General features: G+C 36.1%; 1 protein-coding gene across 1 annotated transcript in view; it reads left to right on the forward strand.

The window, feature by feature from the left end:
• Smp_159900.1 (lamin, putative) overlaps window positions 1-20,112 on the forward strand; it is a gene marked incomplete at both ends in the record, with an annotated part of 51,635 nt that overhangs the window by 15,463 nt on the left and 16,060 nt on the right. The window contains 6 exons of the mRNA XM_018791382.1: window positions 8,577-8,750; window positions 8,791-8,850; window positions 8,892-8,939; window positions 8,974-9,429; window positions 16,521-16,677; window positions 16,870-18,090. Of these exons, the coding sequence (XP_018645440.1) occupies window positions 8,577-8,750; window positions 8,791-8,850; window positions 8,892-8,939; window positions 8,974-9,429; window positions 16,521-16,677; window positions 16,870-18,090 (2,116 nt within the window). The remainder of the gene's footprint in view (window positions 1-8,576; window positions 8,751-8,790; window positions 8,851-8,891; window positions 8,940-8,973; window positions 9,430-16,520; window positions 16,678-16,869; window positions 18,091-20,112) is intronic.

The raw sequence follows: 20,112 nt of genomic DNA on the forward strand, positions 1-20,112 counted from the left end.
GTTAGGAAACCTAGGTTCAGGGTTTCCTGTAGACCACCTCCAACCATCATTTTATCTCAACATAGTGCATGGAGTGTCAAGCCATCTAGACTAGTGGCCACATTGCAACTTGATCGATAGCATTCGATCAGCACTAAGAAGGACTTGACACACATAACATTGATCGCCACCCAGTGATTATGTCACTAGAACTGTTATCAATCAATATTACTTATTATATTGTTTATCTACATCGTGTTTTTTCTTCTGTTGTTTCTTCTCATTTAATGCAGAAATGTCATCTTATGTGAAATTTGCTTTACTGAAAAAGAGATGACCTACCATTTATTCTTTGTTTTCCCTAATTGTATTAACTTTCTAATTAATATCAATTTTATAGCTGCATTTTATTCATTCTTTGTTCTTTTGTGCTAACAAGTTACATAGTTTCTTTTTCTCCCAATATGCTGTTGCTTGATCGTTCACTGTTTGTTTTTTATTATTCGGCTAACGCTTTGTTTAATAACGCTATTGGTTATACTGCGTTATTTTACTACAATGTCTTCGAGGAGGGATATGTTATTGGCTTTTGTTTTTTTATATATATACATTAAATAGAGCAAACATGTTGCGTTGTCATTATATAAACGTTATCTTCGTTCCACTCTACCGTCTCCTTATCTGCATGCTATTTTTCCGCTGTTATTTACTTTGCTTACGTATATATACACGCTATTTTCACTGTACCGTTCACTCATACTGTTGCCTTCATTGTATTTTCATACCTAATTCACGCTTATCATCTTCATATGCACTTATATTATAAACCAATACATTAATTTGTTGTGTAATCATTGTTTCTCGTCGCGTGTTTTATATCATACACTATATTTATGTATAATGGAGAAATCTGTTTTGTTCAATATTATGTTAAGTTCTACCTAGTTATCAATATGTGTCGTCCTCTTGGAATTGTTTTGAGTTTATTTGATCTCTAGATTTAGCGTCTTGTATCTCATACCCCTCTCCATTGTTATGAGTTTTTTCCACATAGCTGATAATAGTTTGCGGTTTAGAAACTGTTTAAATGGATAGATGAGATGACAGTCTGTCAGAGTTGTAATTGCTCACTAGACCGTTAACTAAAAGTATGTATTGTAAGTTAATCGTCGTCGGTGAATTCAGCCGATATCATCTGAAAGTATAATATTTCATATTAAAATCGGATTCTTAGGGAATTCTAGGACATCTTGCAATCGCTTCTCAATATCAAGTTCAGATGTGGTCACCAATGTGATATGGTGAGCCAATCAGAGTTAGCCTATTCGATGACAATAAGGAATTACCTTCCGGACAAGTGCGTTCGATTGGCTAAGAAATAGATCAATTCTCCTAGAGGTAGGGTCATATATATACATATATTAGGATTTGTGCATTTTATTCGGTAGCCTTAATCTTTAACTGACATGTCATGGAACTTAATTCTGCTAGCTATAAAATCAGGTTGTTTTCCTCGTCAGCCCGTAGTATGTGCATTATGACTTACCGTAAGTTATGGTTTTTTTGGTCCATGCTGTCAACTGAATTGGTATCCAAACTAAGGGCAAGCTTCTTCGACCAAAGATTTTGCTATGGTTTAAAGTTTGTTACCACTAATTATGAAGCACAACTGATCACTAAATAATAAGCTACGAATTGTCTACAAGTTTTTAGTGTCGTGAAACAAAATTACTACTCCTAGTTGGTTTTTTGTCCTATATACACGGCAAGAGTAAACATGCAACAAAAATACGAGCAAGCGCCGAAATTCCGATGTCGATGTGTGTAATGAAACTACATGACTTCTAACATTCTGGCTTCATTATTGTGTCATGTAGGGCTTATCCAAGGTATACTCTATTAATAGTTTGAGAACTAGATGTAGCGCGGTAAATAAGCAGGAAACAGCAAATCTTCCATGTTCAATTTTCGCAGCCATTTGATTTAACTTGTCTGATTTGCAAAAGCTGGGGACAATGACCTGGGACTTGAACTTCTCTAGAGAAGAACGTTTAGTTTCATTCCGGTTATTTATCCTGAACTACTGTACTAACCTGTTCATTCCTTTCGTAATATATTCTGCGCCTCAAAACTATTCAAGATCAGAATGAAAACGAAAATTTATTATCATCAAACATGACTTTGGGATTACAGTCCATGTGCATTGGTATTAATACTAATTTCTACCACGGTTAAGCATTCACGAAGTAGACAATATCTTTCCGTAATCAAATAAACCTTAATAAACTAACTGAACTGTTAGCTAAGAATCTTATCACGGTCATATTTCTTTTTTCCGGCTAACTTACTAATGCAAATGCAATCAGTTTATCAATACCCGGAGGATTCGTGTTCTCATGGTAACTTTAGGCTCGTGACAATCCCACTGAACTTTGTGTTGTACCAACGTTACATTGATTCTGGTAGTAGACTAGTTTAGTGGTATTAGTTTCCGACCACATGATCCTACATGCTGAACATAAAATGTTAGAAAATTCACATCCAACACTTAAGGAGAGAAAGTCATATATTGTCACCGAGGGAAGAATTGATTGACATGACTTGACTCAGTCCTGTAGCCGTGATCATTCTGTGTAACTCATACCATCCCACATGAGTTACATTATTTTATTCCCAGTTGAAATATGGTCTTCAGAAGAACTAAGCATCTAATTGCTGGTTTCACAGTAGGATGAGTCAGTATATATGATGGTACGACTTATAGACTAGGTAGTCACGGTATGACAATTCTACAATTTTGTGGTTAGGTCTATTATTATGGTAACTGGGATAAATGTACTTATATCGAATTAGGCAATGATTCTACACATTCACTAATATGGGATAGTCGTCCTTTGGAAATATGCATAGCAGATAATCTGCATGTATTCTCTACGAAGTCGTCGCTTGTTTGTTGTTCTAGCACGTGCAAATATGTAGTATCTAGTACTAAATCAAGCAACACATGAGTTGTTCTAGCTTACAGATATACCGGTTTATCCATTATTTTCATGTTATTTCTGACCGCAACTGTTTTTTGTATGAGCGTATATATGTTGATTGCTTTCATTACTTATTACTTATCCGTAACTTTCTGTTCGACAATAAATAATAATAATATATTTCTGTCAAGGCAGGTACATGCCATGTTTACAAGCATGATCTACAAGTTACAACATAAGTTTGCTTACAGTATGTTTCCGGAAAAAGATGTAATGAATACATGTAAGTACCAATATATTCGTGCAGATGTCTTAGGGCTTTAGTGATTAGACTTATACTTTAGTACCAAGTCACAATTGGTCAAATGGTTATAGCTCACATGTATTCTCCACTTTGCTCTCTCCTCTTCGCCCTCTTTACTTTGTCTCTACAGATCAACTAATGTACCGAATATTGGTATCGAGGTTTTTTATTATATTTAATTTATTGAGCTATACACTAACGCGAATTAGGTCGATAATTGTGTATGAGTGTGGTTGGGTTATCTCGATAACCTCGTTGACAATATTATCAGACAAAAGTCTAAAACGTTTATGCCCTCCCCTACAAATATAGACGTACAAATCGCATCAGATTTTGTGGCACGTTCGTTTTCCTCCGCAGTTGTTTTAGTACATTCTAAGTAGTTACAAATCCCTCCTGCGTTTATACTTGAATTAGGCAGATAAGTCACTGGACCTATTGACCTTATTCGTTTATATTCGCCGCAAGAAAAGCAAACTATAATCCGTGGTAATTAGGAGTATTTGGATGATAGTACATAGCATGAATCTCCAGAAGGAACGCAATTTAACTGAGAGGAATTATTTGAGCATGAACGAATGTACTGTATTTGAAATTCAAAATCAAGCAGTCCTCAAATACAAAAGAATCGTTAGTTCATACAAACACAACTCTATCCTTGTAAGTTGTCTCGCAAATATCTCAGTTTTTCGCATAACTACCAGTAGTTTTGCACTTACTGAGACTGAGAACCATCAACCTGTTTGGAAGACATAAAACGACATGGTGAACTGGTTTTAGTTTTCAATTTCTAACCAATTTACTACCTCCGCGTTCATGTTATCAACCTACCATTAATTTCATATCGTTGCCTAACTATAATTCTTCTTCAACAAGCATTTCTACCGGGGAACTGTGGACCCTAGTGCCAGGAAAAAACTCTAAATGAAAGTAAATCTTTATCAGTGAGGTGAGAGCGTACCGTTTAGTTCTCTTATGGCACGGTAGAGATAGTTGATGTTGTGTCTCGTCACCTAGTGCTCACCCACATCAGGATCCATCAACAAGGATTAAAAACTTGGCCGCCTTAAACTTTTCGTCAGCACAGCCTGTCTTTTCAGCAGAAATGTGGTCTCACTTTCTTTTATCATGGGTCTTTGGCCGAGGGCAGCTGATAACACGGTGTTTCGTTGGGCTTCGTTGCTGTTTTCTTTCTGATCTCTGGCGGGTTTCACAATATTCAATGTGGCTGAAGAGGTCATTCTTCGGGCCTTTAGCGGCCGAAAAGCCTCAGTAAAAACCTTCGGTTTCTAACATTTATACACATAAGCCGTGGAGGCGTAATTGTCTTAACGGGTGTTTTTCCACTATAGGAATTCCGCCCCTGCTTTGTCAATCCTTGCCTTTACTTTCATTGATGATATTGACCAGATATATAAAACTTTCCACTCCTACCAGAGCTTCTCCATCAAGTATGATTGGGATGAAATTCTCTGCGCTGTATTTTAGGACCCTGCTTCTTTCTGTGTGTATATGGAAGCTCACTGATGCATAAGCTTTCCCCACACTGGTTGTCCTAACCTGCGTTTGTTGATGCGTATTAGTATAGAACGGCTACGTGATCTGGGAAGTCCGAATAATCTAGCTGCATCAAACTCGAGCATTTTATTCCGTGCTTCCCCTCGAGCTGTGAAGCTTTTCATAAACCATTTGACTACCGGAGGAGCGGGAAAAAGGAGAGTAAACAGGTTTGCTTGACTCTGGTATTTACTTCTATTGAATCGGTTATCAGTTTTTCGTGCACGATTTTGCGCTGTAGTTCGTCGTATGATGTTGACGACTTTCCCAAGTACACCACAGTGTCGAAAATGGTTCCATATGATTCTCCTATACACAATGCCGGAAGTTCTCTCATTGTCTGTGCACGACTAATCCTTTCAGAATCCAGCCTTTTGTTCTTGAATTCGGGCGTCCATTGAGTCTTTCACGTGGTTCAGCAACACTCTATAGTTAACCTTGCTGGTACTGACAATGGTTATGTGTCTCTGTAGTTTTTACAGTTATCCAAATCTCCTTTCTTTGATATCTTGATGGGGTGTACATCTCTAGTCTGTTGGCACTTGTTTATCCACTCAGATCTTCCCGAGTAGAGCACTGAGCATGTTTGCGATTACTTTCATGTATTGTTTTGGTTTTTCGGATGGTGCTGTGGAGAACTGCTACTTTTCCACCACTGGTTCCTCTGGTGTTATCCTGATGTCTTCGATCGTTGGTGGAGTGACATCTACAGGTAGGTCTGAAAGGGCTACTTCCATGTACACTGGATTCCTCTGTTCTTGAGTTTCAGTGATTGGCTTACCTTCTTTGTGCTTAACTCGACCTTCTGATTTACTATATTTCCCTCTTTGCACAGTATAGATACTTCATATTTCCTTCTTTTTTGGCTTGTCGTTGTTATCTCTTCCACGTATTTCTGCTTGTCGGTTCTAATGCTCCTCTTATCTTGTTTGTTTGCTTCAATGTACTCAGCTTGTGCCTTGACTTTCTCTGCTACTGTTGGGCTGTGAATTCCTATCTTCTTCGTTTCTCCCTTCCTGAATCTTGTTCAGAGTTTCTATAGACATCCATTCGTTATGATGATGCTTCCTTCGACCCATAACTGGCTGGCAAGTTGAGGTTAATGCCTCTTTGATCGCTTTCCAGTTGTCTTCCACAACAGTTTCTTCTTCGAGTAGATCTTGTAAGGCTTGAAACCTGTTGTTGAATATTATCTTGAATTCATTGGGTTCGTTAGTATCTCAAAGGAAGGCTGTATTAAACCTTTGTAATTAGGTGCATTACAGCGCTCTACAAGTCTACTTTATAACAACTATAAACCTAAGAAGTTGCATTGCATAAATAACTAGCACGACCGAAATCCTAACACAATTTTGTCGAGGTTGGATCCGGTGTGTAACGTGGACGCGAAACTACTTTGAATACTACACGGCTTATCTGAACGAATGGACTGATATTCACTTTTATAGATTATATTTATTTAACAATCCTGCTTGAGATGCATACTGTGAACCAATAAATGTTTTAACTTGTAGATCATGCCTGTAAAAATGGCGTGTACTTGTTCTTGTAGAAATATATTATTACCTTCCTGGCAGTTCGCGGAACCTTAGTCGGCCAGCAATTTTATTATTACATATCTCCATTGTTTTCAGTTTTGTCATAATTCTAGTGATGTTAACCGTGATGTGTGAATTCATCTCTGCCACTTCTACACCCGGGGTTGAATTGTTGGTATGTTATAAAATGTTTTGGTGGTTGTATGTGTGTGGTATAATCTGGGATTACTTCCAACATTTTGTCTGACATGTCAATTAGATTATCCAGGTCTAATTATTGATTGGACACCGAATTTTTCTAACTACTGCTAGTAGTCTGCATTCAGATATCCTTATCGTCTCGCCTAGCGTTTCGTTGAACGATTACCTGTTTTAACTTATCGTAAACTTAAGGCGGCGAAGTATTTTTCTTGAAGTCTGACGCTTTCATCGCGCTTGATAAAGAATAGTAAGGAAAATAACGTACAATGCATGGGACGAGTACCATTACAGTAAAATCGTCTTTTGTATGAGGACTGAAATGTAGCGGATGTAATCTTCCACATTAACAGTAACGTCTGATTCAGCAAACTTCACGTGAGAAATCTCACTCAAGCCTCAAAGAACATCGGTTAAACAGTCTTCGCAAATTCAGGTTGGTTCCGATGAGCTGTGAGGACCACCGAAACATATAAACGTCCTAACCTGTCTCTAGTTACACAAAGTGCTTGAGTTGGTAAGCGGTAGTTCGGAAGAACGCCACAGACATGTAATGCAGTAGTAGCGTCAGCTTCACATAGCCCGCAGTTCCCCAGTAACTTACACATTCTCATCACTACCAAATGCCATTAACTTACTATTATATCGCTTATTATCACCCCTGTCGGCGGTTTTATACCTTATTCTTTCGTCTTTTCACCGTTCACATTGCTGAATAATTAATATGTTTACTTAGGTTTTTCGCAATTTTCTACTCATTATCTTCCACGTCTCAACCAACCGATTAGCTGCTTGATAGTATAATAGTTGCTGCCATCTAGAATCGCTCGAACTACAAGACAGATAAATCTGTGGTTGTATTGGTCTTGTCCACACAATCCTCAAATCTGAATCTGAAATAACTGGGAGAATAGATACTCAATATTTAACACAGAGAGAAGACTAACAATAGTGAATGGGGGAATTTTGGTTTCAATGAGACGGAATGGCTCAGTCTCGCAGATGTGGTCATTCTGTATAACTTGTCTTTACTCACATTGAAAGTTTTATTCTATCTTTAGCCCATATGCGTTTTTTACAAACGCCAAACTCTATATCGCGGGATATTACGTACGGCGAGTCAGAATAGAGAATGACGTGACTTCCATGTAAGATCTTATAGATTAGGTTTTCATACCATGACATATACACAATTATAGAATTAGATTCACTATTATGATAGTACTGATGACAAAGTAGATCATAATTCTACAGACCCACAAACACTGCTACTTGATACAGGAGACCGTTAAGCGAAAGCTTCTTCTGTTCCACCCACAACCATTTGAACCACTACTAGTGCAGTTGAGTGACTAGTCTTTTTCCCATTGAGCATTACAAACTTCTCAAAATCATAACAACAAACAAGAAGCAAGCGAAAAGATCAATCGGTTTTTACGAAACCGTCACAAAGTTATCGGATGTATTAGGAACACTATTAAATCAAACTCCGTGACCAGTGAAGCAGAAAAATAAAGACGATAAGTGCAAAACTTGACATAGTTATCAATCGATTACGAGTCAAGTTTGTTCGCGATTGATTCAAATAAATAATAGATATTTATTTCATGCTCAACGATGCTCAATGAGATGCGACCTGAAATTTCATTGCAATTATGCAAGTTACTGAGTTTATGCGCTACTATATTACATGCTCAAAGTACATGAATCTTCAGAGTGCTGTAAATCTAGGGCAGCAACATAGATTGGCAGATTTTCCACATTTATTATGCAGGACTGTGTTTGGTTATGATACTTCAATCTCATGATCATGGAAACTAGTAGAGCGGTTCGTTTGATATAATAGACTGGAGTAGCCACGCGTCAAGTTGATTGTAAAGCTTTAATTCGGTTTGATTAATCATCTAAAGAAAATTTTGAGCTTGATTTGTTTTCGAATGGTGATAAAATGAGCGCCTCTGAATCTACAGATGAAAACTTACAAGTGAGCAAAATATTCTGAACAAACAATAATTATAGTACACATACCACACTAAATCAGAAACTTCAGTACCTAAAGCTTCAGGAAGAAGCGATACCCGGAATACTCCTTTTGAGGGTCCTGGTGTTGCAGGTGTTATAGTGGGCAATGAACCAGTCAGAAGACCTGCTCTATATAAAAGACCTGAAACAAATATTCCTAACATATGTGTTGTGAGTTACTATTCGATTCTTATAGTACTTCACATTCCAGGAACCGTCTTCACAGAATTTCAAGAGTCATTTGAAAAAATTGCATATTGCTGTTAATAAGGTACCTCTAATTTTAGTGAAATGTTTGAACATTTTCGTTAGATTTTGGAAAATGACCGCCTTACTAAATATAGAAATCCGTCAAAAAAGGTATGAGTCAGTTTCGAAATAAATTTTCTTTTAGAATTTAAAAGAAAATCAGGAAGCTTGTGAGAAAATGTTGGATGCCGTTAGAGAGCTCGGGTCATTTATTGTTCAGCGTCGAAACACATCTCCAATTAGTCATCGCATTCGATCTACTAAGGAAGTGCAGTCCCGCTTTTCTATGAGAGTGCGATCAAAAAGCACTACCCATGATAATTCAATTAGCCATAAACGAAATTTAACAGTAAAGATGGGGCGTAGTCTCAAATCAGTCAGACGTACTACATCACTGACTAAGAGGTCAAAATCTCCAATCAAGCGCTCATTTTCCCCTTATCCGGTGTTTGATACTGAATACTCCTGCTGTTCCAAAAAGTTAGAAAATTTCAAGGGTGTAGATACAAAATATAGATTTCCAGTCAAAAGCAATACTTTTATAGCTTCAAACCAGGAAACTGAAAGTGTCCAGGCTTCAGAAGATTTTACACATTCAGAGGTGAGTTTCTTGATTAGTTAACAGTTCCTGAAATAATGACGGATTATATGAGGAATACGGATACTTTTTGACTCACATGATTTATATCACTACTTTTCGTTAATTTCTAGGTGCTTTGTTTGTATGGTTTCAACGTAAAACTTTGATGTTTATAGGGTTGGTGTCGATAAATTAGTTTATAAATCTGGATCAAGTGTCACTCATTTATGGCATAAAAGTTGTTATTCAGTGTAACGACTGTTCATATTGCTCATCTGCCATAACTGAATATGAAGTTGAGATAAAATATGTAACCCAGTAGTGAAAATTTACACTTTTTAACCTCTGGTCCACTGCCTTACAAAGAACTTTCCGTTTTAAGCATCAGTAAAAAAGCTTGGAAAATTTTGTATGGTTTGTTTTGAAAAACCTAATATTTAGTTTATTTATGAAAAGTGGTACAATAGGGTAAGAGGTGAATTCAGAACATAAAATAGGATGCTTATATTGGAGTGAAATGGAGGAGGATAAGATGGTATATGCCGTTAACAATTGAACAAAATCAGTATCTAACGAAGAGAAACGGTCTAGTGAAGTTTACAACCAAGGTATTTATCTTTCATATGAGACAATCCATCCGACTTTCAGAAGGAATTTTAGGATGAGCTACATAATGGTCGGATAATTGACTCAGTGGCGAGAACGTTTGCCTTTAGGCCACTAGGTGAAGAGCCAGAACCCTGCTCAACTTACTTCGATTTGCGAAACTGGGTAGTGTCATCAGCCTCCACACACAGAGTGACTTTTACTTAAGTACCTGATGAATATGCTTGCTTAAAAATTGAACGTAAAGGTCGAAACTTCTTTTCGTTCGTCTTGCAAAACTATGCTTTAAGATTGTGTTTGATGCAGCTTAAAAGTGTTTGAAATAGCTTACCTATATTCACTCTATCTTTCTTTAAATACCGAATCCCTTAATTTCATACCTTTTTCTGTACTCACTCTTGTATATTACAACTGATACTATTACTACTACTCTGTGATTTGACCTGATAATTATTTCTCGATGTGCTAATATGGTGTATTAACTTGAGTTGATGCGCATCTGCGTTAGGCTGTATGTCACGTGTGATAGATTGTCTGTCAAAGAGCTGTCTGAGATTGTTATTGATATCTTGAAGGCTTTATAGACAACTACTTCGGTCACAGTAACTGCAATGGTCAGTTTATGAAATAACGCTGGGAAAAAAAGAAAGGTTACCGGGACTGGCTTCTATCAACTCATTACGACTTCAGTTAGGGTCAGAAATAACACTCACTAGACACTAACTTTATCAGATATGGTACAGAGTAAATGAAGTGACAATTACCCATTTATTGTCATTTTTTCTTGTAATACCGGCCTTAGTAGTTTGAACATGTGATATGAATGTCATCACAGTATATAATTTACCGACACTAATAGAAGCTGCGGAAAACGGAGAAGTCGTCTGTTCGTGGTATAGTGGTGCTATATGAAAAATATGTAGGACGACAGTTTGTCGGTCCGACATGAATCACTGGTTACGGTTTTGAAAATTCTGCAAGTCTGCAGTTTGAGACGTTATTAGACATATTCCAAGATAGAAGCGATTGGAAAACATGCTGTAGTTTTCTATTGTCTCTCAATAAAAATGAGATAAATATCTTTGAAATGAAAATCTTTATCTTGGTGTTTAGTTCTTGAAGATTTTAGCGGTGGGTGAATCATAATCTTTGTTTGCTTTATAGATTTTCATGATTCGTGTAAACTAGTACTCAACGAGCCTTTAAAAATAGTTAGGTAGTTTTGTGAAGTTTTTGACCGTAAAGTCTAATCAACGAGGGAGTTCAGCTCACTGAATGGTTATGACCCCAAGGTTATCAGTAAGCAGGTTAGTTTTGTGTGCCATTTGGTTCCGTATAATCCTGAAGGCCATATGCATCATCGATTTCGAGTTAATATTTTTCCGCGGACTCTCCTTATCCATCAACTTAGTTCGTTCATTGGACTCTCATTTCTACCATATGTCTATCGTGAAGCAATTAGTAGGAAGTCCATAGAAGTGACTATAATCATGTGGTTTTATGAGCATTTAGAATGGCTTCTACATACTTTCAACAGTAATAGGGTATTTGGGAGTAACTTTGTCAGTGTCTATAAATAAATACTTTTACGTTTGACTGTGTGACATCAGGTTTTGAAGGCTTTTTGGCAAATATTCGTAAGAAGCGGGATTACGGAAGTTTCGCTGAAATAACAGGTCCAGTTCTTAAACATTTAGTTAATATGACATCTGAAAGGTTGAAACAAATATCAGTTAAGTTCCTCAGAAATCGGTCTGATGAACTTGTGATTGTTTATTTGTTGTCAGTTGCTAATACCAGTAATACCACTACACACACTTTGCAATAGTCAATGAGGCTTCCCAACTACTTGCCGAAACCAATAGATTGGGGTTCGAACCTATAATCTACTAGTCAAAAGTTAAGTCTCCTAGCAAGTTCTAATTTCTCTAGAAGGTGCAATATACTCTAAATTATTTGCAAGCATGGTTTATTTATTCACGGATAAAATTTAGCATAACTCGGCACCTAGAAATAGAATACGCCACACAAAATATAAATGACATTGTGAGCAAATGAGGGCACACTTGAAGAGAATTAAGAAAAAAAAATTAACACGAAAACTATATAATAGGAGAGGCAGTCCAGTTAACAATACAAACGAAAAAAGTTGAAATTCTTCTATCTAAAGACCCGTGAAAAGTAAACATTAACTGTCTGGAACACTACTGAAAACAGTTCCAATCTCATCGAAGACATCTTTCACTTTTCACGTACCTTAGAGTAGTTGAGCTAGAACTCTAATGGTTTTATGCAGCTAAGCTTTATTCATTCAAGTCATTTGTACATTAAATATCTCTCAGTTTTAGTTGGTTTTAATAAGTGATGGTTAACAGGGATATTTTAAAAACTTTTTCACATGCTTCACACAATTATTTCCCTTTACTAACCTGAACAACACAGTTACAGTTGAAGAAATGTGATCTGAATCTGTCTTTCTCATATTCTCATCAGTTGCTTACAGTACCATTCGTGTTGAGATATAAGTTCGTCTAGTCATGTAACAAACACGAAATAATCTATACAAATCTAAAAAAAGTTGATCAAGCATTCATTACATATTTATTGGAAAGTTGTTTTGTTAAAGTGAATTAGATAACCAAGTGAAAGTTGTACAACTTGATGTTATCAATTAGAGAAGCAAACAAAAATATCAATTTGTTGTGGGAGCGTACCTCAGAAGTACATAAACCTTGTGAGAGCTCTTTACTCGAACACCACTAGTCGAGTCAGAGCTTATGGAGAACTTTCATCTGATTTTAAAACCTCAAGGGATGTCCGTCAAGACATTCCACTATCTCCATTTTTGTCCAATTTCATCACAGATATACTGCTTGAAATAACGTCTTCGTCGTCTGAATTTTCGGGAATCGATCAAGAGATCCACTTCTTGGCTTAGAATATGCAGATGATATAGTTCTATTTGGTGAAGACGCTGATAAAACGCAGTCTTTGGGTGGCACTGAGCAACATGCCAAGATATTTGAGATGCATTTCTCCCCCTCTAAATGCAAGTTGTTGCTTCAGGACTGGCGTCAACACCTGAACTAAGGATAGGAAGTGAAGTAGTCGAACGCCTCGACAACTTCACTTATCTTGAAAGTCTGATCAGCTCTAATGGGTTGATGTCTGAAGAAATATTAGAGAGGATTCAAAAATCTCGTTTGGAAGGAAGTTATGGGCGGCCAAACCAAAACGTAATATCAGTCATTGAAGTCACTAACTTCTAGTCCGCGCCATTTTGGTAGATGCAGACTACTGGATTGGGGTCCGCGTGACTATCTTAACCAATGTTTGGAAACAGAGTAACATGGCTCAGAATCGATTGCAATGGCGTACGTGTATACACTCTTTATCTTCCCTTAAACCATGAGATTAAAACTACTTTATACCTTTGTTTCTACTAACTGATTCTTTCTCTCACTATCATACCCTTTTATGCGATTTTTTTTACTACCATTGAAGTATCTACTTCTATGAATTTGGTGTTCATCTCGTTGTGTTAATGAGGTGTGGCAACTTGGGCCGATGCATATATGTGTCTGGTCACACGTTGTAACTGACTGATTGATAAATTTATACTTGCTTCTTCCTGAATGGATGGATGTTTTCATGTCAATTTGGTTATATCTTTGTGAGATCTGACAGTAATAAATTTCTAAAAATAATTTAGAATCAGATTTACTTTATGTATATATTCTTAAGGACCATATAAGAACCTTTGTCTAGTTGAAGCACAGGAATCGTATCATCATTCATAAGTTTTCTAAAAGCCAGCTGATCATCTTTAAAGTGTAGAATTATTATTTTGGTTTAGCTTAAATTTTCAAATCATAGTGTTGCTAGGTTTGTTATCAGACGTAGTCGCTAAGATTCTCAAAATAATGAACGTTTCTTCATAAATATTGCTGTTAAATAATGCGATGGTGGATTCACTTAGTATTGTTTGTTTGAATCTTCCTATTGATGCTTAGGACTGCAACTAGTCAATCTCCTATAGGCATATGTGCATACTGTGCATATTGCCTCGATATTGCCTTAATTCGCAAGCATTATAAGCAAAGATGGATAGTGGTTAGCAGTGGAATCTAGGAAGCACGACACTTCATCCTATTTGGTACTCGTCAGCTGGATGTACTTGCATCTCAGAGTTGATGTTTACTCTGGGACTCGAACTCAGTACCTTTCAGTTCAAACGCCATATCAGTATGGACTTAGCTACTGAGTCCTGATAGCCACTTGCATGTGCGATGGGGTGAAGTTTGAATTCGCTTAGTATTGTTTGTTTGAATCTTCCCATTGATGCTTAGGACTGCAACTGGTCAGTCTCTTATTGGCATATGTAAGGTGAAGTTTAAAATTCAGCTGTCGAGTCCCAAATAGGACGAAACCCGCGTCCTGGATTCCATTGTTAGCCATTATCCATCTTTGCTTGTAATGCGATGATGGGTTATGGTGAATCAAATCAGATGATTACAATTGAATATTTGATATAACTCCTTTGTAATATTTAAAGCTGTCTGCGGAATTGATTAAATATATCATCAACCTTTATAAACACAGATATTTGTAACTTGTGTTACGTATACTTAGCCACTAGCTAGTTCATTTCTCAGTGCTACCAAGCGTGGAAGATAATATGAATAAAGTTAAGAGCACCGAGACAATGACATGGATTCAGTCCTTGGAATTCCGCTTTGTAAGTGTGAACCGTGTCAGGCAATGCAGATCTCTTGGTTAAGAATATGCATCATACCTACAATGTATAACTGGAGACTTTGTGTGTAGTCCTCCAAATCTGTCAAACTAGCATAGTTACTTTCATCATCGACGTTCCTCAAAATCCTTTTCAGTGTTTTAATAATAATAATGATTGTAGACGTCATACCAGTTTACAGGCATGATCAATTTGATATAATTAGCAACATTCGATGAAGAGAACACATATGTGATATAAGACTGTTCTAAGTTTGCTAGTTCAGTAATTGTTAAGCATTTAATTTATGACATGTATAACGGCAATCCAATACATCAGCAGGGAACTTTTAATATTTTCTTAAAAGAATAGCCTGATGATTTATGAATGGTGTTCTTTAAGGTTATTTCTAGTGCCAGGACGAATTATTGATAATTATCTACAACTAGAGAAAGTAAAATTAGAACAGAGAGCACGGAACAATAAAGCAATGATTATCAAAATATGCCGGTCAGGTTTACCACTGTTCTTGTTAGTTATTATTCAAATAACTTAAGGTTGTTAGGGACATTGTTAATGTAAAGCAACAGCAAGTAAGTGGTTAAAAATTTAAAGTTCCTATAATCTCACTTGTGGAGTAAGATACACTTACAGGTGCTAGAACATTTAATGCATTTTCAGAGGAGCAGTATGCATCCATGCAGCGAACTAACAATGGGAGAGATTTTATCGTACGGATGGATTGTGGTAGATTATTCCAGAGTCTAGAAAATTTACAGGTAAAGTAATTCATATAGAGAGATTATTTAGACTGGGTTTGTTTCGCCAGTGACAAGCAGTTACGTATGTCGTAATGAAAAGTTTCTGCATATTGAATCGCTTGTTTGGATGTAAAGGATAGTTTATTAAGTATTTTGATGAAGAAAAAGATAAGATATAGTTCGAGTCTCCTATTCCATAAAGGGTCAAGCCCAAGGTAAAATCAGTTCCAAGTATACGAAGTGTAATTCGTCTCTCTACTGATTCCAGCCTTAATTTATCTCTTATGCTCGCACTACAAAGAATAAACGCACATTATTCAAGGAGTGGTCGAACATAAACTTTGTACAATAAAATACATGATTCATTGTTAAAAAGGTTCCTAGTTATGTAACCTGTAATTTGATAGCTTAAATCATTATACATTATTTCCTCAGATTGTACATTGAATATAGTTGAATATTTTTAAACCACTGAGCTGACATCCAACGGTGTTAATGTCTAACTTCAACCAATCCACAATGTTTGAGCAACCGTTCACCAATTGTCTTCAGTGATTTGATATCTGTACAACAGACCTGGTTGAACTCTACTGGTCACTGCTTCCCACTAGAACTCAAGGAAATATCTCTTGAAGTCAGTCACTATTGAGCATATGATTATAGATCAGAAGGGGTTTTCCTGGAGAATTCAGTATTTTCATAGAGTTGAGATCATGAGTCAATTAAAGTTAGACCACCACCATGGAAAACCTGGAAGCACTGGATGGCCGTTTCGTCCTATTATAGGACTCCTCAGTAGCAGTGCGCCTCCACGATCCCGCCTCGCGAGCGAGATTCGAACCCAGGACCTATCGGTCTCGCGCCAGAGCACTTCACCGATAAACCACTGAGCCGGCATGTTTTTAAAATACGTTTTTACATCTAATAAACAGTTCATTTGCTTCTTTGTTTCTGGATATCTATCTATCTATCTATATATGTATACATTGTATGTATTCAATTTTATTTAGATTGCTTGTTTAGAAGCTGAATTATCACATCGTGATTCTTTAATCCAATATTTATCAGCAGAATTATTAAAACTACATCAAGATAATGATAGAATATTTAATGAATATGAATTACAAGAAGCTAATTTAACTAAATATTTACATTCATTAAGATCACGTTTAATTGAAACAGATCATAATTTAGATCAACAACAATACAATACTACTACCAATACTACTAATACTACTAATAATCCTACAACTATTATCCATTCTATGAATACTGATTACATAACACATATTAATCAATCAATATCTGAAACTATCCATTACAATAATACAGATTCTATTTTACATCATTTCGCTATAGACATTCATAATAAATTAATTCATCCCGGTAATTTAAATCCAATTCAAAAGATACAACAATCATTTCTATCTGAATTACAAGAACTTCGTATAGCAACAGAAAATCTATTGACTTATTGGGAAGTAAAGAGTCAAGAAGTTAATTATTCTACTGTATGTCAACAGTTTTTTAATGCATTACTTCATTTTTGTATGATTTCAATGAAACAATCATCTCCTATTGAAGAATCAGATCCATTTAAAGATCCAAATTTGAATGATTTACAAATGAAAGCTAATCATGCTGAACAACAAATTATTGATTTATCAAATGAAATAAAAAATTATCAAATTGAACTTAATCAATTAAATGAAAAACTTAAAAAAACCCACATAGCAACAACTAATAATAATGAGAATTATCCATTACTTAGTAACTATTTTCTATCTTCAACAAATTCTTCTTCTAATATTGAAAATATAAATTTTATAGATAATCAATTTATGGAAACTAATCAATCACAATGTATATTATCATTAGATAAAGGATCAAGTTCATTAGAAGATCCAATTAGAATACCACCACCATCATTCAAATCTACAACAATGCAAAGGGATATTTCAACCATATCTATTTATAATTCAATCAATAATGTACTACAACGTTTATCGGTGTTGTTATCTAAAAAAGAATCAAAGTTACCAAGTAAAGATTCTACATTATGTCCTGTTAACAAAGAAGATTATGATACATTATATGAAGCATATCATATAATTGAACAATTTCAATGGTATATACAAAATAATATACCATCAACATCAGTTAAATCATCTAGTGTAGTTGAATCCCAATCTTCATTGTCAACATCAGCCTATTATATACCAGAATCCATTAATATTGAAATCAATAGAACAAATGAAACTGATACATCAACATCTATTGAAGTACCATCTATAACAAATTCTCATAATGAGACAATTACTAGCTTCACAGATCAGTCGACAACTACTGCTGCTTTAACTTGTAATCAACATAAGATCAAAGATAGTCAAGAAATAATTAAGAAGGTAAATGTTGAATCATTTAAAGTAAAAGAATCATCTTATACAAAGTATACAACAAAATCAATTCAATTAACAGATATGTATACATCTACAAGTGATCTATTAACATTGTTTATTAGTAAAGATCATAATGATCAGTTGGATATGCAACAGTTTAAACAAATGAATGATCAGGCAAGTTTATCTTTTCTTTTTTTTCATTTGTTCTATTATCGTTATTTACAAGTGATAAATTATGTTTAGTACAAGACCTAGATAATTCCGCTAGTAGCTCATCCGGGGGCTACTGCCGGTCCCAAGCCCGGGTAAAGGAGAAAGGTTAGGTATGGGGTTAGCAACCTCATCCTGTAGAAAAACTAACTCGCTAAAAGAACGCTAATCAGAAAAAAAAGATTCAAACCATTTAAACTTTGCCCTGGGAGTTGAAGAAATAAGCAGATGTGAAAAAGATGAATAACAACTGGAAAGAACTGGAAAAGATTGCCCAGGACAGAGTTGGGTGGAGAATGCTGGTGGGCGGCTTATGCTCCTCCACGAGGGGTAACAGGCGTAAGTATGTAAGTAAGTAAGTACAAGACCTAGATCTTAATCAATAAAACTTCCGATGAATTCATTAAGAAAATGTGAACGTTTTGCTTTATGCAATAGAATGAACAACAACTTTGGGATGTAGATACATCCAGATGACAAGTACCAAATAGGACGAAACGCGCATCCTGGGTTTCACTGTTATATATAAACTATTAAATTAACTTATACCATAATGGCTATATTGAGACGATCCTCACAGGATGCATAGATAACGGTTTCAAATTAAGAATACCTTAATTGTTTGTTTACTATCTATTTTTCAATGTTTTGAATCAGGATGAAATCTGGGTTTTACATTCTAACTCCTGAATACCCTGGTACGGCCGAGAGTTGGAAGAGTCCGCTCTCCCTATCGAAATGCTCTCACATAGCCACACGTATATAGCCTCTACCAGGGAAGTCCTACTCACTGCCTTCCAGGGCATGCGTCTCTTCGTGTTCGGTTCTCATCAGATGGATGCAATTATATTTCAGTAGATAAAATGCCTTGGCATTTGAAACAAAATGTACTGGGTTTGAGTCCTAACGTAAGTATTCACACTGGGGAGCAAGTACATCCAGCTGACTCGTCTCAAATACGACGAAACGAGCATAATTTCTTGTCAATAAGAACTGGTAGAATATTTGATAGCTTTTCACACCATGAACATCTATTGAATAAGAGCTCTATTTGAAGAAATCTGCCAGGAATTCAGGGTTTCATCTTGTCCCACTTGATATCGATTATCTATGAAGGACTATCGTAAAATAAATTTTGATTGTCTTAACCATAGCAAGTGGCTATCAGTTCTCAGTAGCTGAGTGGATAACGCTATGTCGTTTGATGCGAAAGGTACTGGATTCGAGTCCCAGAGTGAACACCAACTCTGAGATGCAGGTACATCCAGCTGACGAGTACCAAATAGAACGAAACGCGCGTCCTGGATTCCACTGCTAGCCACTATCCATCTTTGCTTACCATGCTTGTGCATTAAGGTTATATCGAGGCAATACGCACAGTATGCCCATGCGCCAATTAGAGACTGATCAGTTGCAGTCCTAAACATCAATGGGAAGATTCAAACGAACAATACTAAGTAAATTTCATACAATGTTTGTTTGAAATGTCTAATGATATGAAATCGTGATTTTATGTAAACAAACTTTACAGTTTAACCGAATATCTTAATGGTAATAAGTCAATCCATTAGTACTTTTCATTAGGTTTGTTTTTTTTGTAGTTAACATTTTATACTTTCTGTTTACTTATTTGATTATTAAACGTATATTCAAGTATAATTATACCACAGGTAATCAATAATTTCACCAATCAAACATATTTATTTATTTGAACACATAAATATTGGTACAAGGAAGCTCCAGATACATATGAGCCGCACAAATCTCATTTGATTTGTATGAGGGCTGTGATACTGTCCAGGTGCCCAAATTGAAGCAGGTGGTTTTCTTAAAGGGGCCAAAACTGAAGCCTTCGACCTAAAAATCTGATCCACAAGGCAGTGGAGCATCGTGAGGAGATGCAGTCTCATGGTAGCCGGTGACCAACGATTGATTCATACACCATTTGTTCCCTCAGAATACTGGAGCCCATGTGCACCATTGGTTTGGA

Source organism: Schistosoma mansoni, assembly GCF_000237925.1.
Source record: "Schistosoma mansoni, WGS project CABG00000000 data, chromosome 3 unplaced supercontig 0077, strain Puerto Rico, whole genome shotgun sequence".
In the NCBI taxonomy this organism is placed as follows: Eukaryota; Metazoa; Platyhelminthes; class Trematoda; order Strigeidida; family Schistosomatidae; genus Schistosoma; species Schistosoma mansoni.